Raw genomic sequence first — 20,194 nt, 5'->3', positions numbered from 1 at the left:
GAGGAGGCAGGGGGAGGAGTCGGGTTATATAGAAGTTTGTAACATGGGACAGGTAGTCTGAACTGTGAAGATATTTTTGTGAATTGAAGAAAACCAGATATGTCAAGTTAAGGAATTCAGCACTTTTCTGTATGTAGGAAGATGAGAGAGTCCGGCTCACTGAAGTCGTTGCTTTCATACGTATCTCAGCTCTCTGTGGCCAGGATCCTTCATTTTCCCTCAGTGCTCACCGCAGGTAGTGGCTGCAGCCTGACGGCTGCTAAAGCACAGATATAGTTCTCCTTCCTGGTTATCTTGGAGAGCTAGGTGAGTGTGACATCCTTGCTGATTGATATGGCAGGTAATACTCCATTTCTCAATGTGATTATAGCTAAGTACTGATTAATTTATGATTTATTTCCTGCCAGCATTTTTTGCCTTGTTTATGCAATAAAGTAAGATTTGCATTAAAAAAATAGTCTCTTGATAAACGTATTTATGATTAGTAAAATCTCGAAAGTACCACTATCCCTTTTTCTTTTCTTTTCAACTCTAAACTTCCATTTGTGAAAAAGCAGGTCACTTGAGAGGCTTTCTTTCTGTTTGCTTGGTTTTCTGGGCATTCGTTTGCTTGTTTGGTTTTTGTTGTTTTGGGGCATTTTTTTGGCTATGGTCCTTGTTTAGGCACTCAGGATCTTCGTTGTTGCCTGCCACATCTCTCACTGCAGCACATGGCCTAGGTGCCCCACGATATGTGGGGTCTTAGTTCCCTGCCAAGGGAACCAAACCCAGTCCCCTGCATTGGAAGGCAGGTTCTTAACCACTGGACCACCAGGGAAGTCCCTGTTTTCTGGGTTTTTTCATAATTTATTGTGGAGTCTTACTTTTCCTGACTATAAAAGTAACATTCAGTGTATGAATTTATATAATACAGACAAAGCCAAAGTGAAAAACAAGTCATTTTGTGCTGTAGTTACCTAGTATTACCCTCTTCCATTTCGAGGGGCATGAAGGCCCCACCTCCCATAACATTCATTCAGTTAAGTGGTGTAGTCATGCTGTGCCTACAGTCTGTAAATCTGCTGTGTATTTATTTGCTTATTTATTTTCATGTATAATGCCATGAAACATCCTATGGTAACACCCTGTGATACCTCAGCACTTCTGTTGAAAGATGCTATGGGTCACCCTGGAGAGGAGATGAAATGCTGTTCATCTGCTCTGCCACCCTTCTAGACAGTTCCTCTTACCTTTCCATACTAGGGGCCTGACCCTAGTTCTTCCTCAACTTGCAGGGCTCAGCACCAGCCTTGATTCTGTCAGGCTCTTCACCAAGCACTTTGTACAGATCATGCACACCTCCCATCTTCTTGGAGATTACATTCTGGCAAGAGTTCAGTTCAGTCGCTCAGTCGTGGCCGACTCTTTGCGACCCCATGAACTGCAGCGCACCAGGCCTCCCTGTCCGTCACCAACTCCCGGAGTTTACTCAAACTCCTGTCCATCATGTCAGTGATGCCATCCAGCATCTCATCCTCTGTCGTCCCCTTCTCCTCCTGCCGTCAAATCTTTCCCAGCATCAGGGTCTTTTCAAATGAGTCAGCTCTCCACATGAGGTGGCCAAAGTATTGGAGTTTCAGCTTCAACATCAGTCCCTCCAGTGAACACCCAGGACTGATCTCCTTTATTGTGGACTGGTTGGATCTCCTTGCAGTCCAAGGGACTCTCAATAGTCTTCTCCAACACCACAGTTCAGAAGCATCAGTTCTTCTGCGCTCAGCTTTCTTTATAGTCCAACTCTCACAGTCATACATGACCACTGGAAAAACCATAGCCTTGACTAGACGGACCTTTGTTGGCAAAGTAATGTCTCTGCTTTTGAATATGCTATCTAGGTTGGTCATAACTTTCCTTTCAAGGAGTAAGCGTCTTTTAATTTCATGGCTGCAATCACTATCCGCAGTTATTTTGGAGCCCAGAAAGATAGTCAGCCACTGTTTCCACTGTTTCCCCATCTATCTGCCAGGGAGTGATGGGACCGGATGCCATGATCTTAGTTTTTTGAATATTGAGCTTTAAGCCAACTTTTTCACTCTCCACTTTCACTTTCATCAAGAGGCTTTTTACTTCCTCTTCACTTTCTGCCATAAGGGTGGTGTCATCTGCATATCTGAGGTTATTGATATTTCTCCCAGCAATCTTGATTCCAGCTTGTGCTTCACCCAGCCCAGCATTTCTCATGATGTAGGAAATGGCAACCCATTCCAGTGTTTTTGCCTGGAGGATCCCAGGGACAGGGGAGCCTGGTGGCTACCATCTATGGGTCGCACAGAGTCAGACACAACTGAAGCGACTTAGCAGCAGCACTCTGCATAGAAGTTAAATAAGCAGGGTGACAATATACAGCCTTGACCTACTCCTTTTCCTATTTGGAACCAGTCTGTTGTTCCATGTCCAGTTCTAACTGTTGCTTCCTGACCTGTATACAGGTTTCTCAAGAGGCAGGTCAGGTGGTCTGATATTCTCATCTCTTTTCAGAATTTTCCACAGTTTATTGTAGTAAACAGTAAAATAAAAGACAAAATGTAAGGGAAAGTTATGGCTGGAGATGTGATTTTTTGTAAGAATTTTAAAGGGAAAGCTGTATCAAAGAACTGATCTTTGAGTAAGAGACATTAAAGAGATGAGGTGCTGGCCACGAGAGTATCTAGAAAAAGACATTTCAGACTAAGAGAGCAGCGAATGTGAAAGCCTAAGACAGGGACGTGCCTCTTGTGCTCAACACATAGCACAGAGGCGTTGACAGATGGAGCTGAGTAGACGAGGGGAGTGGGAGAGACGGCCAGAGACACGGGTCGGGACTGTGAGAGCTTAGGAGCCTCTGGAAGGACTTTGACTTTGCTGAGGGAGCTGGGAGCTATGAGAGGGATCTGAGTAGAGGAGGAACTTGAGCCACTTCTGTTTTTAATAGACCACTCTGGTGACTGTAGAAAAAAGAACTGGGAACAAGATTAGAATTACGGAGATGTGTTTAGAGGCTACTGCTTAAACAGCAGGGACCAGTGAAGGCTTCAGCCAAGATAGTAGTACCAGTGGTGTGAAGTGGTGAGAGTGTAGATATTTTATTGAGGAACTGAGAAGATTTCTTTAAAGAGGGATATTGTGCGTGAGGAACAGCATCAGAGGAAACTAAACGTTTTGATCTTAGTAACTGGAAGCATAGGACTTCCCTGGTGGCAAAGTGGTAAAGAATCCACGTGCCACCGCAGGAGGAGCAAGAGACACAGGTTCGATCCCTGGGTCAGGAAGATCCCCTAGAGTAGGAAATGGCACCCACTCCAGTATCCTTGTGTGGAAAATTCCATGGTCAAAGGAGCCTGGCAGTCTACATTCCGTGGAGTCTCAAAAGAGTCAGACATGACTGAGCGACCAAGTACAAACACAAAACTGGAAACCCTCGTCTTCAGTACAGCAGAGGGACTCCATTGTGGGGAGAGATTAGGAGTTAGCTTTTGCTCGGGTGAGTTTGAGTTAGACTTTCACGTGGACATCAAGTAGTCTGATCTGTAAGCCTAGCTTTTGGAAGAAAATTAGGTTGCCGCTGTAAATTGGGGAGTTGCCATTGTATGTATGAGTTATGTATAAAGCCATGAGCCTGGCTGGGTAATGGATAGGATCCTCTGAGGAGTGAGTGCTGGTAAGAAACAGAAGCAGTTGTAAACCGAGCCCTGGGGCACTGCACCATTTTGAGAAGGAAGAAGAGTCCGAAACCAGCAAAGGAGACTAAATGGACAGGCTGCAGTGACAGGAATAAAACGTGGCGTGTGTGATGTCCTGGAAAGCCAGGACAAGGGTCACAGCTGCTGAGAGATCGAGTGAGGAAAGCACTGAGCAGCGACCGTTGGGTATAACAACGTGAAGGTCATGCGGATCTTGAGAAGAGCAGCTGCCATGTAGTCATATTGGGCCACAGCACGGTGGGTGTGGGTTCAGGAGAACGCTGGGAGGTAACTGTGAGAGACACTGAGTATAAACAGCCCTGGAGGGACTTGTTGCAAAGCACCAGAAAAAGGAGGGCCAGTATCTGAAGGGAACTGATACCAAGAGAGTGTTCTTTTTGGCTGCACTGGGTCTTCGTTGCTGCACACGGGCTTTCTCTGGGTGCTGTTCTTCGTTGTGGTGCACAGGCTTCTCATTGTGGTGCTCTCTCTTCTGGAGCACGGGCTCTAAGCATGTATGCTTCAGGAGTTGTGGCAGGTGGGATTTTCCCCGACCAGGGATCGAATTCATGTCCCCTGCATTGGCAGGTGGATTCTTAACCACTGCACCACCAGGGAAGTCCCAAAAGCTATTTTTAGGACAGGACAGATGAGTTTGGTATGTTAGTGGGAGTGAGCCAATGAAGAGGAGACAACTGATGATGCAGGAAAAAGGTGAATTCTTGCGGCGATGTCTGAGGAGGTGAGAGTGGGTGGGCCCTACCTTGAATGTGAGGGAGTCTGCCTTTCCTGACAGCGCAGAGAGAAAGGAAGTGCCGGGCCACCGTGCAGGTGAGTGGGTATATGTGGTGGGGATTTGTGGGCGTTTCCTTCTGAGGGTGTCTGTGTCTTTCTGTCAAATAGGAAGCGTAGGCGTTAGCTGAGGGAAAGGGCAGTATGGGAACTGTGGAGGGCAGATGGACTTGGCAGAGGCAGGAGGGCCTCCCAGCAGCGGTGCCGGCCTGCTTGAGCTTAGCAAGCATGCTATCAGGATGCCTGTTTCATTGCTGTGTGTTTTCCTCTGGCTGCCCTCAGCTGCATAGGTGTAGACTTGGTTGGAGAGTTGGGTTTAACCTGCTGTACTTTTTGTTCAGTGAGTGCAGTACAGCATGAGAAGGGACAGTAAGTGGATAAAATTGATAGGAGAGCTAAAACCCAGTGATAGGAGTGAGGAGATATTAGAGGGATGAATGACAGCAAAAAACTACTGTGATTGGTGGGAAATAGTTGTTAACGGTGTACAGGGATTGGAGGTGAGTTGCCAAGAGAAGTGACCTGGGAAGAGAGTTGCTTTTGACTGGAAGGTCAGATGTCAGAAATTGAGATTTGATGGCAGAGTTGAGGCTGTGAATGTTGGGAATGGATGGCTGAGGAATGGTAGAAGGAAAGGACGAACCAAGGATGCAGTAGGAGAGTTGAGGTGCACTTTCATCATGAATTGCAAGCCACCAGGTGTATGACCCATACAAGCCCAAACAAACGCTGTTGCCTTTGTGCTTAGCATGCTCTTTGTCTAGAGGCACTGACTGGCTGTGCTCTGAAGCCAGACCGCCTCTCTCAGTGCCCAGCTCTCCATCGCTCTCTGTGTGATGTGTGCTGCATTTTCCCATTGTTAAGTTCAGGGGCAATACTGTCCACTTACTCAGATTATTATTGAAGTTTATTATTGAGGTGATGGGTTATCGCCTAGAATTCACTGCTGAAAGACTTGAAATATAGTGGCTTGAACATGTAAGTTTTTATTGTTTCCCTTGAAGTGAATCCTGAGGCAGACAGTCCAGGCATGGTATGTGGATTACATTAAATCTTTAGGGATCCAGGCTTCTACCACCCCTAGCATTTGACCCTAATGCTCTTGATTCAAGATAGCTGCTGGAACTCCAGCTATCCCATCTGAGTTCTAGGGTCACAGGAAGAAGACACAGAGTGGGTAAGGCCTTCTTTCTTTTAAGGAAAGTTCTTAAAATTTCTGCAAAGCCCTAGGATTTTCATTTCAAATAGCCATACCGTACAAGGGAAACTAGTATACGGTCTTTGAGCTGAGTGGCAATGTGCCCATTTCAGGGTGAGGAGTACTTGGACTAAGGGAGATGAAGGTGTGAGGTGTCAGCAGTGGGCAACCTCTGCCGCAGTTAGCGTGCTTTAGCACTGTCCTGTAGTAATGCCCTGTAGAGAGCCCTAGTAATGCCGGCTCTCTTTCTATCTTTGTTAACTCTCCCTGATGGAAGTCAGCGGACACTCCACCGTGTTTGGGTTCTCATACATGTACACCCTGTTTCCTATGATAGCAGTTCCTCCTCTGGCTGCCAACACCGCGTCTCCATCTCTTGCATTGCTGGCTAACAACCTGTCCATGCCTACAAGTGACTTACCCCCTGGTGCTTCGCCAAGGAAAAAGCCTCGGAAGCAGCAGCATGTGATTTCAACAGAAGAAGGGGATATGATGGAAACAAACAGCACTGATGACGAGAAGTCCACTGCCAAGAGTCTTCTGGTGAAGGCAGAGAAGCGCAAGTCTCCTCCCAAGGAGTATATTGGTAACGCTCACTTGAGTTAACTTTTGTCATGGAAAGCTTCCCACTTAAGCTAGGAGTTTATCCCTGAGGCTGTTTACAATAGCTAGATTTCACTTACAGCTCATCTGCAGAAATTATACCAGGAATATTGTTGCAAATATATAGTAAGCTATATAATGTTTTCTTTTTCTTCTCATTTAAATAGATGAAGAAGGTGTAAGGTATGTCCCAGTTCGTCCAAGACCTCCCATTACTTTGCTCCGTCACTATCGGAACCCCTGGAAAGCTGCTTACCACCACTTTCAGCGGTACAGTGATGTCCGGGTCAAAGGTCAGTTTTACCAGAAATGGTTAGTGTTGACTCATGCAGTTGGTCTTTCACTCAGCTTGTTAAAGTCACAGTAGAATGAAAAGACAGAATCATAGTTTTCCTGCTTCAAAAAGAACCCTGTCAGTTTTGTTATAAATTTATTGTTTACTCTTAAGCATAATATACAGTTGAGCATAAAATTTGGAGAATTATCCTTTGCCTTAGAAAGCTATATGTACTTTACTGGAAACACAGTCTAATGAATAAGACTGCCTGTGTTGCCACCTCCCCAAGTAGTGACAGATGACCTCCTTAGCCCCTAAAGTAGCTGAGGAGGAGCTATACTAGATTGTTATGCGACATAGACCACAGTAGTCGCAGGATGCTCAGATGTGCATTCAGTAGGAGCCCTAGAAAGTGTATTTTCCAAAAGGCCTTTTGTTTAACATGTGTGAAACAAAAGATCTTTTGTTCAACATTTGTTCAAACCTATGTGGGATGATCTAGCATGAGCACACAGTAAATGTTTTTGTGGTTGTTGAACTTGAGAATAACATTCTAATAAACACACTTATAGTGAAAATGGCTGATAGCAGTTTGCTTGAATCAGCAAATATTTCTGTGGATAGATTTTAAGTGTTATTAATCTCAAATAAAGTTATGACCAATCTAGACAGCATATTCAAAAGCAGAGACATTACTTTGCCAACAAAGGTCCATCTAGTCAAGGCTATGGTTTTTCCAGTAGTCACGTATGGATGTGAGAGCTGGACTGTGAAGAAGGCTGAGCACCGAAGAATTGATGCTATTGAACTGTGGTGTTGGAGAAGACTCTTGAGAGTCCCTTCGACTGCAAGGAGATCCAACCAGTCCATCCTAAAGGAGATCAGTCCTGGAAAGCTGAAACTTCAGTACTTTGGCCACCTCATGCGAAGAGTTGACTCCTTGGAAAAGACTCTGACTCTGGGAGGGATTGGGGACAGGAGGAGAAGGGGATGACAGAGGATGAGATGGCTGGATGGCATCACCGACTCAATGGCCGTGAGTTTGAGTGAACTCTGGGAGTTGGTGATGGACAGGGAGGCCTGGCGTGCTGCAATTCATGGGGTCGCAAAGAGTCAGACACGACTGAGCAACTGAACTGAACTGAATCTCAAATATAATCATTTCATAGAGAAGTGTGAGTTTTCAGAGAATTGGCCATATTTCCTATTCCTTCAAATAAATTGTATTTGGAAGCTTCTCCAAGGGTTCCCTTGAAGCCTCAAGATGAGTCCAAGTTAGATGGTGCGGACTAAAGCCCATGAGCGGGAGTGAAGATCCTGACGGTTCAGTCTCTGAATGGGAGCACAGAGGTGGCTGCACTGCCCAGCTTTTCTTCCTCATGAGTGTACCCTGAGTTTAGAAAAGAGGGTGAGACTTCCAAAGAGAAATCAGAGGATGTGGGCCTTTGGTGAAAGTAGGATATGAGCCACCAAACATTTCTTCACACCACAGAATTCCATATTGTAGCAGGAAAATATTTACAGTTTCCCTGGTAACATTTTAAGCCTTATAAGAAAATACTTACTGCTTATTGGAATTCACTCTTCATAAGCTATCTCAAGAAAGGTAATTTGACAGCTGAAAATAATGATGATTCTTAAATCTTCTGTTCAAATATGCATGTATTAATCACTTTGTGCCAAGTCTCTTGACTGTTAAACTTTAATTGAATTGTTTTGCCTAAACTGTAAAGTCATATTCATATAAACAAGTAAAGACAGAATACTGAAAACAGATAATTCACTTGAAGAAAAGAAAAAAGAAATGGCAAAGAAGCACAGAAAACAAATAATAACCTGGCAGACTTAGCCTTACATATCAGTAATTGTCTTAAGTGTTAATAATCTAACATATCAATTAACACACAGATCGGCAGAGAGAATGAAAAGAAGATCCAGCCATATTCTATCTGTAAGAAACTTCAGATACAGTGTATCAGTAGAATGACAGGAAAAGGATGGAAGACCAAACACTGCAAAAATTAATTTTAAAAGAGTGGCTATATTAATATCAAATAAAATAGACTTCAGAGGAAAGAAAATAACCAGAAATGAAGAAAGGTATTACATACTGATTTAAAAAATAGTCAACAAAAACCAAGAGCTTCAGAAATATGAAGCAAAAACAGCTGAAAGAAATAGTAGGCAAATATGTAGTTATGGTTAGAACATCAACATACTCGTCTCAGCAATTGATAGAAGCACTTGATAGAGAATCAGCAAGAATATGCAAGAAGTGAATACCACAAACCAACATTTAGTAGACATTTATAGGGCACTTGAGCTGCAGCAGAATACATATTCTCTCAAGATGCACATAGACCTTATTTAGGATCATAAACCTCAACAATTGGGGGAGAGTTGAAATCATGTAGAGTATCTTCATTGGCCATGATAGACTCAAACTAGAAACCAATGACACATAACAGAAAAACCTCCAGCCCATGGAAATTAAACATGGGATGGCCGTGGTTCACTACAGGGACAAAGATACTGGCGGCAGCAGTTCTGGGGAGTACTCATTGGTATAGCCCTCCCAGAAGCTGCCATTAGCTCCCCTCAACAACCTCTAGGCTCCAGTGCTGGAATGCCTCAAGCCAAATAACCAACAGGGCAGGAAAACAGCCCCACCCACCAGCTCATGCTTGTGCTAAGTCACTTCAGTCCTGTCTGACTCTGTGATCTGGTGGAGTATAGCCCTCCAAGCTCCTCTGTCCATGGGATTCTCAAGGCAAGAATGCTGGATTTGGTTGCCATTTCCTACTCCAGAGGATCTTCCTGACCCAGGAATCAAACCTGCCTCCCTTGCATCTTCTGCATTGGCAGGCGGGTTCTTTACCACTAGTGCCATCCAGCAGACAGCGTAAGTCTTCCTGAGCACTGCCTTGACCACCAGAGACAGAACCCAGCTCCACCCACCCCTAATGGGAGGGCAGGAGCCAGTCCCTCCCATTAGGAAATCTGCACAAACCTCTTAGACGGCCTCATCCCCCAGAGAGCAGAGAGCAGAAGCAACAACTACAGTACTGCAGCCTGCAGAATGGAAACCACAATCACAGGAAGCTAGACAAAATGAGACAGCAGAGGAACATGTCCCAGGCGGAGGAACAAGACAAAACGCCAGGACAACAGCCAAGTGGAGACAGGCGGCCTACCAGGAAAAGAGTGAGATGATGATAGTAAAGAAGATCCAGCACAGGAAAAATACAGAGGCATAGATCACGAAGATACAAGAGATGTTTCACAAAGACCTGGAAGAACTAAAGAACAGAGGTGAACAGCACAGTAATTAAAATGAAAACTACACTAGAAGGAAGCAATAGCAGAACAACTGAAGCAGGAAAGTGTATGAGTGATGTAGAAGACAGAACGGTGGGATCACTGCCATGAAGCAGAATAAAGAAAACAGAATGAAAAGAAATTAAAACAATCTGAGAGACCTCTGAGACAACATTAAATGTACCAGCATTCACATTAAAGGGGTCCCAGAGGAGAGAGAGAGAGGACCTGAGAAAATGCTTAAAGACATAATAGCTGAGAACTGCCCTAACATGGTAAGGGAAACAGTCACCCGACTCCAGAAAGCAGAGTGGCAGGCAGGAAAACCCCAAGGAGGAACACGCCAAGACAGTAATTTTTTTCAAAAAGACAAAAATAAAACATTAAAAGCAACAAGGGACAGGTAACATATATGGGAATTCCCATAAGGTTATCAGCTGATTTCTCAGCAGAAGCTTTGCAGGCCAGAAGGGAATGGTGCAATATATGTACAGTGATGGAAGGAAAGAACCTATAACCAAGAATACTCTACCCAGCAAGGCTTTCATTCAGATTCAATGGAGAAACCAAAAGCTTTACAGACAAGTAAAAGCTGAGAAAACTCAGCACCACCAGACCAGCTTTGCAACGAATTCTAAAGGACTTCTCTAAGCGGAAAAGACCACAACTAAAAACAAGAAAATTGCAAATGGAAAAGTTCACTGGCAAAGGCAAATGTTCAGTAAAGGTAGGAAGTCATATCCACACAAATATGATATCACAACCAGCAGTTGTGAGGAGACCACAAATGTAGGATATTGGAAATGCATTTGAAATTTAAAAACCAGTAGCTTATTAACAATCTCGTCTATTTTATAGACTGCTGTGTCAAAACCTCGTGGTAGCCACAAAGTTGACAGCAGATAAACACTTAGAAGAGGGATCTAAACACAGCACTAAAGTTAGTCATTAAATGACAAGAGAACAAAAGAAGACCTGGGAAGAAAAAAGACCGATGGAAACAATCCAAAACAATAACATGGCAGTAAGACATACATATCAATGGTTACCTTAAATGTAAATCGATTAAATGCTTCAAGCAAAAGACATAGACTGGCGAATGGATACAAAAACAAGGCCCCTAAGTACGCTGTCTGTAAGAGAACCACTTCAGATCTAGGGGTGCACACAGACTGAAAGTGAAAGAACGGAAAAAGGTATTCTGTGCAGATGGAAATCAAAAGAAAGCTGGAGGACCAGTACTCATACCAGGCAAAATTAGACTTACAGACACAAAGGACGCTACGTAATGATCAAAGGATCAACCCAAGAAGGTGTGACAATCGTAAATAATACATGCACCCAACACAGGAACACCTCAATATGCAAGGCAAATACGAACAGCTGTAAAGGGAGGAATTGACAGTAACACAGTCATAGTGGGGGACCTTAACGCTCCACCGTCATCAGTGGACCGAGCATCCAGGCGAAATCAGTAAGGAAATGCAGTATTAGAAACACTAAGAACGCCACATGCTGCTGAGGATGTAGAGACACCAGATTCTCATATATTCCTTGGAGCATTTTGATTGTTATCCGACTGCCTTCTAGACGCCATTCTCCTGAGAAGTCAGCTGTTGATTTTAGTGGGATTATATTGTAAGTGATGCATCATGTTTTATCTTACTTCTTTGAAGATATTTTCAGCTTTGACTTTCAACATTTTTACTATGATACGTCTGTCTGTATACATTTATCTTCTTTGGAGTTAGCCTTGAGCTTCCTGATACATACTTTACTGTTTTTCAGTAAATGTGAGAAATCTTAAGTCATTTTTTCTGAGTATTTCTTCTGCTTCATCTCTTTTCCTTTTGGTACGCCATTATACATGCATTGGTGCCCCTAATGGTGTACAATTTCTGTCTCTATGTTGATACTCTGTTTAATGTGACATGATCATCATCCTTTCTTTTACTTCTTCACTCATACTTGCTTTTCATTCCGTGAATTTATTCAGAATGGCTACTTTGAAATCTTTTTCTGTTAAATCTGACATCTGGTCACTCTTGTCAAGCATTTTCTGGTGCCTATTTCTTTTTCCCCTTGTGTGGGTCATATTTCCCTGTTTGTTCGAATGCCTCATGATTTTTGTTGGAAACTGGACATTTCAGGCAACGCAGCGACTCCAGGCACTGGTCTCACTGCCTCCTCAAAGACCTGCTGTAGTGATTTGCATTTTCAGCTGTTCAGTTACGGGCTGGATTCTTTTAGTGAAGTCTGATCAGCTCCATCCCACCAGCACCGCCAAGTGGGAAGCCTCTGATGTTACTCCTTGGGGAGACATAGCTTTGAGTGTGCCCACAGCCACCGTGGGAGGACAGTGGCATGGGCAGGCCTCTCTCCTCCTGTTTCCCTGACCACGTCCAACTGATAAACCCCACTTACTGCTTGCCGTTTGATCTGTTAAAAACACAGTACTGGATTGCCCTTAAACACAAATTCCTCTGCAGACTAATCCAGTTGTATTGTAGCTCCTTGCCAGAATGGTTTCTGAGGTCAGTGTTTGATAATCATTCTGCCCCCAAGGAGAGCTCCTGCCAGCTCTCTTGCTCCTTGTTCTCTCCTGCAAATGGGTCAGCCCACAGTCTAGGCTGTGTCTTCACTGTGTCTGCACATTTCCTCACCTACACCCTCCACTGCTCTCGGGAGCGCCTTTAGGTTTGAACTTCACACTCTGTTGAAATTGGAGCCAACTCCTTTGGAAAGAGATTAGAAATTTCCTGTTTTATGGCCTGTTTTTTTCTCCAGGCAGAATCTCTGAGCCTGGGGCTCTGGAGGTGGGGGTGGGCCAATGACAAGAGTGCTCATTGGAAGGGAGGTGGGGTGAGCAGCCTGTCTTCCACTTGGCCTGCCTCTCCTAGGGTGATGCCACCACTTCACAAGCCAGGAGAGGGGCTCCTGGGCCCCAGTGTTTTCAGCTCACCTTGCCTAAGGTACAGTCTCCCTTCTACAAGTGGCGATTGAGCAAAAGGAGGGAGCCCCCACATGTCGACTAGACTCAGGGCCTGAGACAGCCTCAGCAACAGGGAGCAGGATGCAGAAATGCCTTGCTCCCTCTGGGAACTGGAGGAGAGGGAACCCTGTAGGCTACAGCAATCTGGAACAGAGTCTCCACCTTCCAAGCTAGAGTGAGAAGCAGAAAGGGATCAGTCTTGGTTCAAATGCCACAGACTTACTGGTCTTTCACCTTTTAGTAGATTTGTTTGAATAGATGTTTCTGCCGTGCTGTTAACCATTAGGACCTTTTCCCAGAGGTTTAGAGGGTTTTTTTTTTAATTTCTCCAGTTCCACTGAGGAAACTGCTTAGCAGAACACTGGCATATCACAATTCAGCTGTCTTTCACACATTACTGAGCTACTCTGGAAAACAGTTGGGTAGTTTCATAAAAACTAAACATATACTTACCATGTGACCCGACAGTTGCCCTCCTGGGCATTTATCCCAGAAAAATGAAAACCCTCTGTCCACACAGAAATCTGAATAGAAGTGTTCATAGCAGCGTCTTTGATAATAGTCAAGAGCTGGAAGCAACACAGATGGCATCAAATGGTTAAACAAATGAGCCGTTGACTCCTGTCAGCAATGGACAGGAAAGAACTATTGATTATGTAACAGCTTAGGCATTGTGCTTAGGCTTACGGGGAAATCAATTTTCAAAACACGCACCCCCTCCCTCCCCAGAAAAAAGACACATGCCGTGCAGTTCTGTTCATATAATCTCAAAGTGACAAAGTTATACACAGAGAGAAGAAGTGAGCTGATGAAGGGTTAATCGTGCGGAAGGGGTGGTGTGACCGTAAAGGTGTGGCGCAGGCGGCCTCTCACGGTGATGAGCGCCTCTAAACCTCGACCGGCACAGCGGTCACACAAACTTGCATGTGATCCGATGACATGCACTCACTTTACATCAGTGGCAGTCTCCTGGGTGTGATGGCTGTACTGCAGTTACTGAGATGCAAGCAGTGAGGGGAAACTGGGTGAAGGGAGATACTGGACCTCTCGTTACTGTCTTTTTATTCTTTCCCCAACAAAAGCTTTAGTGAGCTATAATTCATGTAGCATGCAATTAACCTATTAAAACGTACAACTCAGTGATTCTTGGTGTACTCACAAAGTTGCGTGTTTAATCTCTACATTTAGTTTTAAAACATTTTCATTAGCCCAACAAGTACAACCCTTAGCTATCGTCACCAGTCCTGCCATCTTCACTCCTCCCTACGCCCAACCCTAGGCAACCTCTTTTATCTACTTGCCATCTCTTTAAATTTCCCATTGCTGGACATTTGCTACAAACAGAAGCATATACCATGCGGTCTTCTGTGACAGGTTTATTTCACTTAATGTCTTCAAGAGTCATCCGTATGGCATGTATCAGGACTTCAGTCGATTTTCCTGCCAAATAATACTCTATTTTATGGATGTATAACACATATTATTTATCCATTCATCACTCAATGGGCATTTGGGTTGTTTCCACTTTGGTATTATGAGTAATGTTCCTATCATCATTTTTGTGGGAACATTTGTTTTCATTTCTCTTGTACATACACCTAAGAATGGAATTTCTGGGTTATTTGGTAACTATTTAACATTCTAGGAACTCTGAGAATATTTCCCAAACCAAATACATTTTACTTTCCCACCAGGAATGCATACAACTTCTGATTTTTCCACATCCTCACCAATACTTACTCTTTTTTTATTATTATCATGGCATCTTACGGGGTTTGAAATGGTACTTACTGCAGTTTTTATTTGCATTTCCCTAATGCCTAATGACGGAGAAGGTGATGGCAACCCACTCCAGTACTCTTGCCTGGAAAATCCCATGGAAGGAGGAGCCTGGTAGGCTGCAGTCCATGGGGTCGTAAAGAGTCAGACACGACTGAGCAACTTCACTTTCACTTTTCACTTTCATGCATTGGGGAAGGAAATGGCAACCACTCCAGTGTTCTTGCCTGGAGAATCCCAGGGACAGGGGAGCCTGATGGGCTGCCATCTATGGGGTCACACAGAGTCGGACACGAATGAAGCAGCTTAGCAGCAGCAGCAGCAATGCCTAATGATGTTGAATATCTTCATGTTTGTTGGCAATTTGTATATGTTTTTTGGAAAAATGTGTGTTTAGATATTTTGCCCTTTTTAATTCGTTTGTCTTTATTGTCTAGTGGTGAGAATTCTTCCCACACTCTACAGACAGGTCTCTTGCCAGATATATCTCTATACTATCTTTGCCGCTTCTGTGACTCTGTAATTATTTTGAGCTGAAAAGTCTTTTTATAATGCTCGTAACGACAGACACAAGACCACATAAAACTGATGAAAGCTGAAGAGAGTCAGTGGACTTTGTCAGTAGCATGGTTGTGATGTTACACTGTGGTTTTGCCAGATACTACCACTGAGGGGAACTGGATAAAGAATACTTGGGACCTCTCTGTATTATTTCTTACAATTGCATATGAATCAGTAATTATCTCAAAAAGTTTAAGATTTTTAAATTACTTTCTTGCTAATATTTGCCTACCAGATAAGTTTGGGGGTTTTGTGTTGTTGTTAATTGTTCTAGGAAGTAAAGTTGATCAGTTTTAGGTTCACAACAGAATTAAACAGGAGGTAAAGAGATTTCCCGTGTCTGCCCCCCATCCCCTGTCCCCACACATGCACAGCCTCCCTCACTCTCAGCGTCCCTCACCACAGTGGCACATTTGGTGAGCCTACACTGAAATAATCATCACCCAGAGTTTATCATTTACATTAAGGTTCAGTCTTGGTCTTATGCATTATATCAGTTTCAACAAATATATAGATAGAATTTTTTTCAAGATTAATTTTTTAGCGACTTCCCTGGTGGACCAGCGGTCAAGAATCTACTTTCCAGTGCAGGGGATGAGGGTGCAGTCCCTAGTGGGGGACTGAGATCCCACATAGCACAGCAACTGAGCCCACGCATTCTAGAGCCCATGCTCTGCAACTAGAGAAAGCCTGAGTGCCACAGCAAAGGCCCAGTGCGGCCAAAGTTCTAAACAGAAAAAATATTAATTGTTTCAATAAGAAGATTTTTTTTTAATAGTTTTTGATTATCCATGTAATGTGTAAATCCATTGTAAGTCCTGGTGAGCAGTAATATTAAAACTTCACAGATATATCTAAACTCACCTCTGACAGGTACTCCTCAATCCTAGTTTGTCTTTCCCCAGTCCAAATGATAAAGTTCGTATTTATTTTACTACAGTGCTGATTCATGGACTTTTCCACCTGAATTTAAATGTTACTCAAGTTGGAGCCCTAAGATTTCTTCCAAGATCTAGATAACACCACAGAGCTTCTAAGCTTCGTGCCCAGACTCTCCACGTGCTTGCAGACATCACACATGAGCAAGGCTCCAACCCACTAAAGACTGTTTACCTCACTTAAAACTTTAGAGTATTAGCTTACTCTCTTTTGAACTCATTAGATTAGCAAAGTAAGTCTTATTTTGCTGGAGTGAACCAAAAGAGCTTTTATTCATATTGTGACTTACATTCTCAGTGACTTTTTTTTTTTTTCTGGTTCCAGAGGAGAAGAAAGCTATGCTGCAGGAAATAGCTAATCAGAAAGGAGTCTCGTGTCGAGCCCAAGGCTGGAAGGTTCACCTCTGTGCAGCCCAGTTGCTGCAGCTGGTAGGTGGCGCTCTAGCAGTTGTGATGTCCCGCTGAGGACACCTGAGTTCATAGAGCATTTTCTTTCTGAAGCGCTCCCAGTTAACATGGGTCATGGTGGAGTTTTTAATGTGTCAAGACCTACAGTTAAGGTTCATATTATGTGTTGCTGTGACATCTGAAACAGAGGGGGCCTCAGGGGGCCTGTCAACACATTCTCACTGCTCCTCACTGTGGGAGTAAGGCTTAGTTCGCACTTCTCCCTGAGTAGTGGACTTCAGTTTTCCTCCAGCTTGAGATACTCAGATAAGCCAGTGATGTCCTCCTGGGGGCACCAGGGGGCGCCACGCCCTCTTACACTACAGAGCCTGCCTCCTTCAGCCCCTACCGGTTCCCTCTTTGCTCTCTCTGTCATGGAGGGCACCCGCTCTGTGGTTCGGCGTGACGTGCAGTGCCCTCCTCCCCTGGGCCGCAAGTATACTGACTAGTAAACTGCTGTTGATCTCATCTGTCCAGTGCGTTCTGTGTTCAGCCCTTTCCATAACCCCTGGGCAAGACTCCTTCCTTCAGCAAAATAAAGAGGAGCCGATCAAAATAATCTCACAAAGTCTTTCTGTCTTTGGAGTAGTCATGATCTGAAGAACATTGTCTTTTTATGAGTGGTTTGTTTTTTTTTAAGTAGTGCCATGGCTAGGTTTAAATTTAGCATAAAAGTATATTTTTATGGAACTTATAGACTTGCTTTTCAGAGAAATTGGGAATTTAGAGGAGAATTTAAAAGCTATCCTTGGACTTCCATGGTGGTGCAGTGGTTAAGACTCTGAGCTTCCACTGCAAGGAGATCAGGTTGGATATCTTAGGGAACTAAGATCCCACATGCTGCGTGGTGCAGCTAAAAAAAAAGTTATCCTAGAAGATACTCTGAATTACAGCAAATTGTGATGTAAATTGTTGATTAACTTTCCTTACTGTACTGCATCTTAGTCATTGGGAGAAACTAGTTTATCACCCGAACAGACCTGATACCAGTTTACATAGGTGATTCAAGGTGGGTGTTTTGCCTGAGTTTGATGAAGAAAAGTATTTCTGAGGTCATGATTCCCTCCTTCTTGTTTGTCGCAGACGAATCTAGAACATGATGTTTACGAAAGACTCACCAACCTGCAGGAAGGGATTATCCCAAAGAAAAAAGCAGCAACTGATGATGATTTACACCGAATAAATGAACTAATACAGGTTTGAAGGAGCCCTTTCCCTCCCCTTATTTCTCCCTTCCCCTCTCTCCATTAATATCTTTGGCAAAAACTAATTATTTTCTTCAGCCTGCATTATCCAGAAACAGTAAAGTGTTTTTTTCCTATGTGAAAGCCTCAAAATGGCTCAGTTCAAAGGTGAGAAGCTCTTTAAAAGCCACACTGTCTTGAAGATTGCTGATGGATGATGTCATGTCTTTTGTTTCAGGGAAATATGCAGAGGTGTAAACTTGTGATGGATCAAATCAGTGAGGCCAGAGACTCCATGCTTAAAGTTTTAGATCATAAAGATCGTGTCCTGAAGCTTCTAAACAAGAATGGGACTGTCAAGAAGGTGTCAAAATTGAAGCGAAAGGAAAAAGTCTAGACCCCGAATCAGGACTTTGAAAAAAGAATTTATGGAGAATGATGCTGGGGGTGGGGGAAGGGATTGGTTATTTTCAAAGTGGAACAATGAGATAAAGGAAAGCGTTCCTTAGTTCACGCGTGAAAGCAGAGGGACCCGGAACACCCAGTGATATGGAAGGGTCAGAACTGACCTGACGGGGAACTCCAGTCTTTCTTTCAGGCGTCTCCCTCCTGTGCTGACTGTGTTGTGCCCGACTCCTGTTGCCACAGGGTCTCCTGGTTGGAGTCAGTGACACAAGTGACAGGCTGGCATTTTTCAGCCTTCCAGTTGATAAACTATTTATCTGATGGATTCCTGCAGGACCCTTACTGAGCCTGAACGGAAAGTATCCACTTGGACCATCTGTTCTCTCTCTACACTGAAAATCAAACCTCTTGCCCTCGCCCTGGTCGGTTCTTACTCTGTCTGACCTTCAGATGCCCACGCTGGCCTTCTAAAGCAGTGCCATGGCACTTGAGAGACTGCCACGTCTCACTCTAAAGGGTTTGAACTGCCAATTCTTGTCATTTTCTAAAGAACCATTTCAAAGTGAAATTGTTATACTGTCTGTCCTGCGTGTGTCAGAGTTGGGTTTTTGTGGAGGTGCAGAGCAGGCAACACCATAAGTTGCTCTTAGATCCTTGTTCCGAAGTACATTCTTGGTTATCTGTACTTCTGTAGCTGGTGTGATGCTGTTAATTATACATATGGCACATCTCCAAATGTTAATAAAGGACTCAAAGAGGTTTTGTACATAAGCAGTTTGCATCTTTTTATGAAGCTCATCAGTGCTGTACTGCACATCACTGGAGTGGTCACCCTTCTGGCGTTTCTCTCACGTGGTTGAGTCTACCCTGACAAAGTTTGGTTGCTCCACACAGAGTTCCACTTACCTTGGTATCTTGAAGATGTCGCAGATGGTGAAGCCTGTGGGCTTTTGATTATCTTAAATATGAGACTACATTGTACCTCATTGTAAATATAAATTGGTCATTTTATAGTACAAAAAATAAGGCTGCGGTAATCGGGGAAGGACTTCCAGGAGAGGGGATTTTCTTTGTGAGGTTACGTTCTGTGACCTCGCTGGCATGGGAAGGTGTCCTAGGCTTGCTTTCTCTTTTTTTGGCTGCGCGTTGGGTCTTGGTTGTAGTACAGGGGATCTCTGTTATGTGGGATCTCTAGTTGTGGTGCACAGGCTTAGTTGCCCTGTGGCGTGTGGGATCTTAGTTCCCCAGCCAGGGACCTGACCGGCATCCCCTGCAGGGGAAGGTGGACTCCTAATCACTAGACCACCAGTAAAGTCCCCAGGCTGGCTTTTTGCCTTGTCCTCAACAAATCTTGAGAGTCGGTGCCAAATCTGATCCAGTCTTTGGAACCACTGTGATAAATTGGGCATGTTATAGGAGTTAAGGCTGCAGTAATGGGGGAAGGACTTCCAGGAGAGGGGGTTTTCTTTCCGAGGTTACCTTCTGTGACCTCGCTGGAGTGGGAAGGTTAGCCTAGGCTTGCTTGCTTCCTTTTTTTTGGCTGAGTCGGGTCTTAGTTGTAGCACAGGGGATCTTCATTGAGATGCCGGATCTCTAGAACCCTGGCAGGGGAACTAAGATCCCACCTGTCACAGGGCAACTAAGCCTGTGCACCACAACTAGAGTCTCGCTCCCCTGAGACAGCCTTCCTTGAACTGGAGTGGTAAACTCATCTCAAATGGGACCGGGGAAGAGAAACGAAGCAGGCTTTCTGTCTTCTTCCAATGTGGCCGCATGGCCTGCATAGTCTAGGCTAATGAGGTCCTCAGAACAGTTAAGGCTGCTTCACTAGAGTGTTCTGACCCGAAGCCATTGCTGACTGTGCACTAGACTCCAGTATAGTGTTCTGTGCAATCCAGTAATGATGTTAGAACAGGGCTCCTTTGCCTCTGTTTCTCATGGTACATGTTGCCTAGCGATGCATGGTGCGCTGGCTTGTGAAGGACAGGACCCGGGTATTTGG

The 20,194-nt window shown here is 44.2% G+C and overlaps 1 protein-coding gene across 7 annotated transcripts in view; it reads left to right on the top strand.

Annotated features, from left to right (window-relative positions):
- Positions 1–18,963, top strand: part of SAP130 (Sin3A associated protein 130) — a 75,017-nt gene extending 56,054 nt beyond the window's left edge. For 6 of the 7 annotated variants that reach the window (XM_018065915.1, XM_018065901.1, XM_018065912.1 and 3 more), the window contains 5 exons: positions 6,026–6,274; positions 6,459–6,584; positions 16,482–16,585; positions 17,687–17,800; positions 18,026–18,963. In XM_018065915.1, the coding sequence (XP_017921404.1) occupies positions 6,026–6,274; positions 6,459–6,584; positions 16,482–16,585; positions 17,687–17,800; positions 18,026–18,184 (752 nt within the window). In that variant the 3' untranslated portion in view covers positions 18,185–18,963. The remainder of the gene's footprint in view (positions 1–6,025; positions 6,275–6,458; positions 6,585–16,481; positions 16,586–17,686; positions 17,801–18,025) is intronic. The other variant, XM_018065908.1, reaches the window with a different exon arrangement.

The sequence above is a fragment of the Capra hircus genome, chromosome 2 (assembly GCF_001704415.2).
Source record: "Capra hircus breed San Clemente chromosome 2, ASM170441v1, whole genome shotgun sequence".
Taxonomy (NCBI): domain Eukaryota; kingdom Metazoa; phylum Chordata; class Mammalia; order Artiodactyla; family Bovidae; genus Capra; species Capra hircus.
Note: the sequence above shows the minus strand (reverse complement) of the source record. Positions and strands in the feature narration are given on the sequence as shown.